This window comes from Pyrus communis, chromosome 1 (genome assembly GCF_041283825.1).
Source record: "Pyrus communis isolate YQ-2024b chromosome 1, ASM4128382v1, whole genome shotgun sequence".
Taxonomy (NCBI): Eukaryota; Viridiplantae; Streptophyta; class Magnoliopsida; order Rosales; family Rosaceae; genus Pyrus; species Pyrus communis.
This window is the reverse complement of record NC_142565.1, coordinates 9249093-9260214: the sequence shown is the minus strand read 5'-3', so window position 1 is coordinate 9260214 and position 11122 is coordinate 9249093. Positions and strand designations below refer to the sequence as shown.

General features: G+C 35.7%; 1 protein-coding gene across 1 annotated transcript; it reads right to left on the bottom strand.

The window, feature by feature from the left end:
• Window positions 1–5520: 5520 nt before the first annotated feature.
• On the bottom strand, window positions 5521–10274 carry LOC137719523 (putative L-gulonolactone oxidase 6). The gene is made up of 4 exons (XM_068458567.2): window positions 9530–10274; window positions 7025–7280; window positions 6530–6631; window positions 5521–6427 (listed from the first exon to the last, which is right to left on the bottom strand). Exons 1-4 carry the CDS (start codon window positions 10223–10225, stop codon window positions 5703–5705), a joined length of 1779 nt encoding a protein of 592 aa, XP_068314668.2. The 5' UTR covers window positions 10226–10274; the 3' UTR covers window positions 5521–5702.
• Window positions 10275–11122: the final 848 nt, after the last annotated feature.

Here is an 11122-nt window from a genome sequence, read left to right as displayed (position 1 = left end):
GTATCACTTCTCTAATATAGAAAGAGCCCACCAACACATATGAATCTTATCTTTATTAAAGATATGATACAAATAATAATATAAATAGATCATAAGAATAACATTTTTTTAATTTTATTTTGAAAATTATGCTAAGTACAGTTATGTACATGTGGTATTTGCATACACCAATCAATGACTACTACCACTTATGCATTAACGATTTCGGTATACGCGTGGGTAGTTTCACTAAATGGCGCGAGTACTGCACCAATTAGCGACTATCATTTATGCATCAACAGTTACTATGTTTGCATACATGTCAATTGCATCACTAAATGGCGCTAGTTTTACCCCAATCAACAACTACCATTTCTACATCAACAATTTACATACGTGTGGACAAGTAACATATTTTCCTTATTATGAAATGACAATATCACCATTGATTACATTTTTTTTTTATTTTAAATTTGTGTGGTATGAGAGATTCGAAAGTGAGATTTCTTTGTAAACTAAAAAGAGAGATATCACTAAGTGAAGATCTAGGTGATACAAAAAAAATATGAATGTTAGTTATATGCGAAGCTAAGCATGGGAACACATGTGCGACTCTCTTTCTAGGTTATTTTGGCATCACCAAATAAGTTCTTTTTATGCATAAATACTCACGATGACGATGCGTTCAAATTAGACCCCGATAGTCTTTTCTTGTAAGAATATACTCTCTTTTTAGCAAAAATTTTGAGGTTAAAACAATTGTTTTGATGTGACATATGTTCTAATACATATTGTGTAAATCCTAAGCAGAGATAGATTAGGAATCCTTGGGATCTAAAAGATCTCTCCTAATACACTTTGTATCACTTGGAGAACAAGTTTCTCTGCTCCTTATTATTATAAATAAAGGCACAAGGATTGGGGAATTAACACACAATTCCTCAAGTCCATTCTCCACCCTCTTTCTCTCCATGCTGCACACCTCAACTAAATATAGGTCACAACACGTTATCAACATGCTCTTCACGCTGTGCTAAAGATAATTTATTCATCTTCAATTAGGGGAGTATTGCTTTCAATTATTTTTAATTGACTAAATTTTGATTTTATTGAATTCATATACTTTTATTGATTCAATTTTTTTTTTCTTATGTTGAATGTGATACAAGCTTGAAGATGAAAGCCGAAATTGAAGAAAGAATTTCTAGAAACCCGTTCACAATATTCATCACACAATCCAGGTTCTTCTAAAACAACGGTGTTTATCTTGATGTTTTTTTAGTCTTGATTGCATGAACCAATCTTGATGTTTTTTTAGTCTTGATTGCATGAACCTTTACCATAATGCATGACCCAACTTTACGATTTATGGATTTTAGATTCTACATAAATTGTTTATGCATTACATTCATAATATTGCTATTATGTGAATTGAATATGTGTGAATAAGCAAGGAAAAAGAAAGAAGAAACCCCTAGAACTCAAGTAGGGCCTGAAAACATGGATATATATGTTTCAAATTTGGGCCTAATGTATGAGAACCCAATGCTTGAGCACCGAGCTCGCACTAGACCTGTGTCTAAACCATGGCTTGCAGCCCACGGCTGCGCCAAGCCTAGTTAAGCCACACAGCTCTTGGCCCCAGCACGGAACGACGTTGTTTACAACGTCTTCTTCCCCTAGCCCCTTGCACTTCGACGAAATCGAGGACTACGCCAGCAGCCGCACCCGTCACCAAATCTCGGCGATTGCAGGATTGTGGTGATGCCAGAAGTTGTCCACCACCTTCGATCTCGACGATGAAGATCGATTTTCCCGGTCAAAACATTTTGTCGGATTTTTTTTAGACACAGATCGCGATTCCTAGAGCTTACGCAACCGTGTTCCTCATGACTCCGACATTGAGAATATATCTCAATCTTGAAACTAAGGGTTCCAGAACGAACCCTGGCTCTCCTCACCTGAGATCGATATCCGACACTGTTCTGGTGTCTGCGCCGTCGCCAGCAGCTGCCACCGTCGGGGTTTCCAGTCGAAACCCAAATCCAGCGTTCCTGGGCTTGGATATCAAAAGGCTCACAGCCCCAGTTTGGGCCTAGAACCTCTTGGCCCGTTTGGGTTTTAGACCTGCTGCACTAGCAGCTAGCCTAGCAACCTATTCTGGACTTGGGCTCATTCCTCAAAAAAAAATTTGGGCTTTCAGGCTACTTTTTTTTATTTTTTATTTTTATTTTTTATCCAGTTAGACCTGCAGTCCAATTCGTGTGAAAAAAAAAAGTGTTTTTTTGGGCCTATTTACTTAGCCCATATGAAATCCTAAACCCTATAAATCAGGATTTGGTTTTCACTTTTTCTTTCTTAGCCCATATTTGGGTCTGGGTTCTATTAACCCAATTTTTTTATCCCTGGCCGGCAGCCAAGCCAATTAAAATAATAATTTTTGGACCTAAAGCTCTATACTATTTATAGGGCATTTCCCTAAACTTTTACACAAATGGTCCCAAAGGTACCCACCATTAATATATTTGTTTTCTTTTGCTTTATATTATGTCTTGTATATACTGTGTTTATTTGCAGGTATTATGAACTTGAAGTTTATACTTCCAAACCCGAAGTTTCGGAAAAGTGCCATAGAAACCTGAAGTTTCTTAACGCGCAACACTAATGTTGAGACCCGATGTTCACTATGCTTAAATCCGTTTAAACCAAACCATGTCTTAAAACCTGATTGTTCTAACCTTGCTATTTATGTAAATTTTATTTCCTAAAGCATCAATCACATTCTTGTGTTCAGTCATTCAGTGTATTGTCGAACCGTAACAAGTTCGATTTCACTGATTTAGAAGTTTCAATCAAGAAACTACTTAATGTGGATACAAGACGTGACACCTCGCTTGACTACGACTAGTTGCGAAATCATTGTAGCCAGTTATGGTATGGAAGAGCTGAATAAGCATTTGCCATGATCTTCATTCGAAAACTTATGCCTTAAGTATATCAAATGGAAGTACCTCACTGTCGAGGACTCCATGATTCTTTGACTCGCTCATATGGATCATTTCCAATCATGCAAAAATGAATTCTTGCCCGAAGCAAGACATGATTGAAACCTTTTTATGTTTATGAATAGGTACAATTCTTAAGTTTACATTTGATTGAATTTTGACTAGAGAAAATCTTTCTCGCCCTTCCATAACTTTATATTGCTCCTGAAGTAGCAATATAGAGTAGGGTTGGTTCGGTATAGGATCCCAAACCAAAAATGGGATCCCAAATCCCAAACCGATTTTTTTCGGGACAGAGTTTTGAAAACCAAAACCGAACTGAAATGAAGGTATTCTCGAATTTCGGGATTCCCGAAATCTTTTCAGGATTTCGGTATGGTTCAGGATTCATAAACCTCCCACTTTCCTTGCCAGCCCACACGGCCACACCTTATCTTAGATTCGTCGACATTCCCACCCCCATCTTCATCCCTCTCATTCTTGGGCTTGTCTTTGTTGCCTTCAGGAGTTGGAAGGCTTTGCAAAGTGCATCAAACAGAATCAGGTATCGACCATCATCGATGTGTGAGCTTCTCCATGTCATGCCAAACGAAATTGCCATCAGAAGGCTACTCTACTTTGCAGGCTTGAGTGATGGATCTGATGTCTTGGAAGAACGATTGGGTTCCTCAGACGAATGTTGCAATGGGTATGGTGTTTTGGGAAGAGCAGGTTGCGGGTGTGGCTACTTTTGAAGATTGAGAAAGCATTTAGAGGCCTTGAGCTTGCTTCTGCATTTCAGGGACTCGGTAGAGGGAGAGAGAGAGTGTGTGTGACTGTCTGTGGGATGAGAATGCGAGTTATCAAGAAATAAAATAAAGAAGAAAGGTTAGTGAAGATGGCAAACAATGAGTCATGAGATAAAGAAAGAATAACAAAAGGAAAAAGCAGTGAAGAAAGGTTATCGGGCAAAGGAATGGTTGATTAAAGTTATCGGGAAGAGGAATGGTTGATTAAATAATATATATATGTATATATGTATATATCGGTTTGGATTCCCAAAGGTTATTGGGTAGAGGAATGGTTAATTAAATAATATATATGTGTGTGTATATATATCTATATATATATGTATATATCGGTTTGGGATTCCCGAACAAAGAAAAATATGAGACCAATTCCCGTACCGTATGGTTCGGGATTGGTTTGGAATTGGTACCAAAATTTTCGGGATTTTCGGTTTGGGATTGGGATTTTTTTGGTACGGTTCGGGATTTTTTCCAGCCCTAGTATAGAGAGCAAAAGTTTACCAAATTCTCGGATTTGCTAACCACACTTGTGAGAGAAACGTATCCCAGCAATTCGGCTATGAGCTATCGAACGGTATAGACCCAGTTTCGGTTGGAGTTTACCGAATGGTGGTGTCCTACTTTGGCAGGGATGCACCAAAGGGCATGCTTTGCTTTGGGAGAGGTGCACTGAACGGTAATGTTCTGCTTCGGCCGAGGCCTATCGAACAGACCTCTCCAGCTTCGACTGGAGCTTATCGAACCCAAGTCTAGGTCTGTCTATCTATCACAATCTAATTTTGAATTTGTTTTACAACCTATGGTAGAATCTGGACTTGCCAAAGCATGATCCTTGGCACCTTGGACCTAAGACCTAAAATTTCAAGAATATGGGATAGTATTCCTAAACCTTAACCCTGTAGAATCTAATTCTGTTTTGATGAAATAGATCATTGCTTATGCATTTTTCTGTGCTTTTACAATGTTGTTAAGGAGTACAATTCCCGTAATCAATCTATGAGACTAATTTTGCTCCACGTAACACATTTGGCTAGCAAAATTTGACATGGAAGACTGTATTGGCTGAACCCCCTTGTATATTTTGGTTTACTTTGTGAACAATTTATTTTGTTCTCGGCTTTAACATTGGTGTTTGGATGTCACTATTATTCTCGAATAAGAGTTAATTAACAAAAATTACCACATGTGACTAATAAAATTAATTCATGCTTAGGTATGTTTTGTGAGGAAATTAGCTGCTGTCTGGTTCTATGCTAACTTCATACCTAATTACCCGCTGACAACCCTTTCAGGCTTATCCAACCTGATTGTGGGGCATGTCACTGTCCTATATTGTCCAGTGGTATTAACAAAATTAGAATTATAGCTTACATGTGTGATTGTGCAAATCCTAAATAGAGATTATATAAGAATCCTATGAGATTTAGAAGATCTTTTCTATTAATGTTTGTATTACTTGGACAACAAATTTCTCTCTTCCTTACTAGCGTATATATAAAGATACAAAACATCAGAAATATCACAACGCTCTGCCGATTTCCCTCTCTTCCCTTTCTCTAAATTCATACCACAACAGAATGGATCCTCATTATTACTGTTTTTTCTTTATAATCATATGGTCATTTTGCTTCATGGAATGGAGTTTTGGGCACAATTGGAATAGACTATATATTGACGTCTTGTTCCAAAGCTTATGAGCAGTTTTGTGGTACTGCTTCTTGACTGTTTAGAGAAAGGAGAAAATAACATCTGGGAAGACTGGTGTACATATGCTTATGCTTCCAAGCTTGCTACCTTTACTTAGAGGATGTTTAATTTATTCAGTTACTACAACAGTCAACAGAAGGCAATTTTACAAACAAGAACAACTAGTACTGCAAGCAAAACCCTCTCAATCAAATTACATTATCGATGATGTGACATTAACTAGTTAATTAGCATGGTTCGTAATCACAGGGGTACAAATCCTTGCATCGTTGAAGATTTTGCCAGGCCTACAGAAATAGCCTTTGCTTGGGGCGCAATGAATGTCTTTTGAGCAGATGCACAACCCTTCTAGTGCACACCCTTCCTTTACTATTGTCACCCCATCCTTAAGTCCAAGAACTTGATCTGTCCATTCACTAGAGAATAGGCCCATTGGATCGTAAACATTTTTTACCTTCAAGAACTCTTTAGCACCCTTGTACTTGTTCATCACTCCATCAAATGCTATGTTCCGATTTTTTCCCCAATGAGGCAATGCTCCATACTTAACAAGAGCAAGTTGCTCTATTTCTTCAAGTATTCCTTCATGGAGTCTAGGAGTCATAGGGTCTTTACTTCGATAATATGTGATATCGAAGTCGATTGCATCGTTTTGCTTGCCAAGGTAAGCGCTTGAGGTTGTAACATACCGCATTAGGATTCCATTGTAGATTTCTACTCCACAAAGCGCTTTTGGTTCAATCTCAACCAGCTTTTGCACATCTTGGATGAAGTTCTTAGCCAGAGACAAGTTGATGCTGAATGTTGTTTGATGAAAAAACTCACCCTTGATATTGGGATCCCATGCGCACGCTGTGATTCTTGAATTCTCAAGACTATCTAGGCAAGTCCCTGATGATTGAAGCCGGTGCTGATATCCAATAACAGGATAGCCAGTAAAAATCAGACCTGTTTGAAGTTAATATTATTTGGAAGTACTTTTTTTGCTTTAGAAATGGAGTGCAGAATGATTAAGCAAGAAAAGCAGGAAATACCAGGCAGAGTGCATACCATTGTTTGTTAAACCATAAGCACTTTTAATGAGTGTAGATGTAACCAACTTCGCACCAGTGCATTTCCCATCAGCATCACTCTTGGATTCTTGATTCTCCTCTATTATAATAACAAGATAAAGACACATGGATAAATAAAATTGAAACATTTTTTGCTATGGTGCCACACTCTGAATTGATATCTACAATTTGACATGTTTTGTTGTCACATTTGGGATCAATTAATCCAATTCACTATTTTGACATGTTTTGTTGTCACATAAGTTTTATAAGGGGAACTGCATTAACACTCTAAAATAATTATTTGGACTCTAAGAACGTACAAAAAAATGTAATTAGGAGGAGTGCATAATGATCTTTTGGAGTTCTAATAACAACACACTATGGAATAAATATATATATATGAATCGTAACATCTTGAAATGTAATGTTGCTTTTCTAAACACTAATTAGTAATTAAGTGGTTAACTATATACATATATAGTATGCAAACCTGTCGTTCTGACAACTGCAAGAGCAAGGGAAGGTGTGTCTCGAAAAGGAATGAAGTCATATAAGCCATTGCCAGAGGTATTGGTGGAGACTCGATCATCCATCCGATAGACTGCCTTGTGCTGGCTAGGGTACCATAGGATGTCTGCAAACTCGTGTTCCTTGCCAAACTTAACTACTTGGTCTCCCAAATCTGAATCGTCCTTGCTCAGATAAGTGATGGATCGCTTAAACATGGGTTGCAAATTTAGAGTAACCTACCCAAGAGAGAGAGAGCATATTTTAGTCTCTACAGCATGAAACATGTTGCTTATATATTTTATTGAGAGGTTCCTTACTAACAACCAGCATAATTTCGCCACTTGAGATTTTTTTTTGTTTTATTATTTGTCATTAAAATAATTATCTCTCTTAATATTATTTGTTATTAAAGAAATTGGGGCGTGGAAGAAGGGGATGGAGTGGGGGTTGAAGTGGGAGTCTGGGAGACGTGATTTTTCTTTTAACTTTTTTTGCTTTTATTATTTGATTGACGTATTTATTCATGTTTAATTAAATTCAATTATGTATAAAGTGTTATAACTGTTATTTTATGAAAATTTTGGTAGAAGTTCTTATTTTGTTAATATATAGAATAGATATATCTAGATTTGTGTGCCTTTAGTTCAGTTTGATTTCCATCAAATCTTTATAGTTTATAAAGATGCTTTGAAGTTTGATTTAGTTTGCAATTAAAGACAAAAAATGACCTCCATCTAGTATTTTGATGGAGTGAGTGATGACAGGGTAACACACTATCAATGATTTCCACCAATTGTCCTTTTCCCTAATTTGCTTTATTTTTTATTTTTTATTTTTGTATTTGGCTGGAAAGTAAATGAAACATTACAAGGTTATGATAGCAACTTAAATTATTAGAAACTTAAGTAACGATCGACTAAATCTGTCGACCAAAATATAAACTGGCCTTTTTCTTTTCTTTTCTTTTCTTTTTTTTTTTTTTTTTCGATGGTCATGTCATCATCGCTACTGTCATGGCTGGTGTTTGCAAGTAATTTTACTGGAAGTAAATTATTAATTAAAACGTTTCTTTATATATATATATATATGTGTGTGTGTGTGTGTGTGTGTGACCTATCCTAATATTAATCATACATTTCCCCACTGTATCTCACATAGGACTAATCCCAGTAAATAACTGATCCCATTATCACAGGGCAGTAAAATAAGCATTTTTCATGGTACAAGTTTTTGTTCCAAAAATGTGACGTAGATTAAATGACGGAATGAATCAAAGATCAAGTTAAAAAGTTCAAATTCGGTAACAAAAGAAATCTATGCAGATTTTAGCTCTAGTATCCGATTGAACCGATAAAGAAAACAACGTCAAGAATTCAACCTATTTCTTTGGCGTGACTAATGGGTTTTTTGGGCCGAATTCTGTAGTTTATAATGTTTTTTTAGCATTCTAACTTTAGGACTTTTTTTGGTATTTAGTTATTTGTTGAATTCTTTTACTGTTTTACTCCTAGTCCTAGAAAGTTAGAACTATATAAATCACCTTTAAAGTGTTAGAGCTGGTCATTTTTCATAATGTCAAGAAATATGTTAAGGAGATCACACATGTTGTACCACATGATATAGCAAAATTATGATATATAATCAATTTTCAATGACATAAACTTAATTTCATTAAAAAAAATGAGATAAACTTAATAATTGACATAACATGTGCACGTCATTTGTCATATAAAATGGTACTAATGTGATGAAAAAATAGTCTCCTAAGAATTTTCTTACTTTTCAATCAATAAACTTTAACATTTTATCTTACTTCTGGTATATTCTAATTTTCTTGTTCTTTAAGGTTATCATTTGATACCTTCTCTTTGTCGAGATGCGTCATTTGGTACAATTTAAAACTCCTTTTATTGGTTATTAATTTATACTACATTAGAGTACCTTTTTATGTGACAAGTGATACATATAACCAATATCTAATGAAATAAATTCATTAATTGACGTTGTATGTATATAAATTCGATACAAAAAATATGATATCCTCACTATTTTCATTAAGTATTAGATAAGCTAATTTAGTTAATTTCCGTACGTGTACCGGCCAAAGCCCTACGGCCTAGGGTGTGCCCCTGAAACCATGCGTATTAAATATGAAGTTCAGCTTCCATGGTTGTCCAGTAGATGGACTTTGGTGCATCTTTATAAATATGAATTGTTTATTTTGAACAGAGCAATGCTACATTTATTACTTTGTTTATACCTAATTTGCATCACTTCTGTAATAGATATTTAATTTGTATCATCTCGGTAATAGAGGTATGACCCACTAACACATGTAAGTCTCATCTCTATTAGAGATATGATACAAATATAATATGGAAAATGTGGTAAGAGTAGCATTTTTGTTCTAAATATATATGCCTTCTATGCACATGAATAGTCTATGAAGTTCTTTAGGAATGCCAAAAACAGTAATAAAAAATACCTGGGAAATTACTCCTAGGACTCCAAGTGAAACCTTAGCTGCATTAAGATCTTTATCACCATTATTGAGCCTTCGGACCTTGACATAACCATCCCCAGGCCCTCCTGGACTCACAATTGTAAGTCCCACCACATAATCATGAATCGAGCTTCCCTTGCCCCACAATGTACTACCATGTGCCCCAGTCCCTAATAAACCTCCAACGGTTAAACCCCACCAATATGGTGTATAAGGCAAGGCCAGCCCTGCCTTGGCAGCCTCACTGATAAGCTGCCTAAGAGTCACACCACTCTCCAATGTCATGGTCTTTGCTTCAGCATCAATCTCCACCACACGATTGAGGTACTTGGTGCTTATGATCAACCCATCTTCCCCACTTGGACAAACCAGCTTTGGAATGCTATGAGAGTAACGAGTTGCCACCTTCATTTTGGTTTTCTTCTTTGCTGCATTGGCCACTACTGAAATTAGTTCTTCCTCATCCGAAGGATATGCTACGCTGCCTGCTCGACAAACCGATCGATCGGGGAAGATGCCGTAGGAGTTTGTGATGGTGCAGTTTGTGTTGGTTAATGATGAACACTTTATGTGGGCCTCTGGAGGGGTTGAAATACACACCGAGAATGACAATATGAATAGACAAATTGATCGGAGAAGGATCCCCAACTTAACTGAGTTTGTGTATAACAAAGACATGATTGATGTGGTTCTTCAAATTTCTTGGTCTTGAAGAGTATATATATATATATATATATATATATATATATATATATATATATATATATATGACTTATAAACTTGTTTATATATACTTAGCACGAAATCTAAAAACTTTTAAAGTTTGGAATGCTTTGTAGACTGTACATGAAGGATAAACTTAAAGTTAATATTATCGGTTTATCATACTTATAACATAAAATATATATATATATGGCTTTTTAACTAAAATGGTCTTAATATTTGCATAACTCCTCACTTTGGTCCATGAGATTTGAAATCAATAAAAGTGGTCATTGAGATTATCCACTATCAATTATTTTGGTCATTGGGTGAAAAATTATGTTAAATAAGGATCAAAATGACAAAATTACTCTCAATTTAATAAACAAAGAGAGAAACTTTTTTGAATTGGACAGGCCAAAATCATTTGACCAAAATTAAGGATATTTTTGTCATTTTATTCTTATTTTATGGAGATTTTTCACGGAATGACCAAAATGATTGATTGTAAACAAACTCAGGACCAATTCTATCAATTTCTAATCTTAGAGACCAAAGTGAGGAGTTATGCAAATCTCAGAGACCATTTTGACTAATATATATATATATATATATATATATGTATGTATGTATGTATGTATGTATAGGTGATATCGCTTTATTTATTTATTTTTATTTCAATTCTAGTTGGTACTTCGGAGTTGATCAACCAGATATTATAACTATAAGGCAAAGATCATACTCCTTTTTTCCATACTTGATATTGTCGGTTTGGCATCGTCACATGCAGACAGGTGTGGTCATTATTTGAAACATCTGAATTATTTTCTTTAGCTTGAAATCCACGGAGTGTTTGTTGCTTTGCAATTAGTG

Bases quoted from the DNA above. Each gene is read 5' to 3' on its own strand.
- LOC137719523 (XM_068458567.2), bottom strand. From the start codon at position 10,225: ATGTCTTTGTTATACACAAACTCAGTTAAGTTGGGGATCCTTCTCCGA. The intron at 6,632-7,024 runs GTTTGCATACTA...TTATTATAATAG, and splicing joins TGCAGTTGTCAGAACGACAG to AGGAGAATCAAGAATCCAAG. The intron at 6,428-6,529 runs GTATGCACTCTG...AACTTCAAACAG, and splicing joins TTATGGTTTAACAAACAATG to GTCTGATTTTTACTGGCTAT.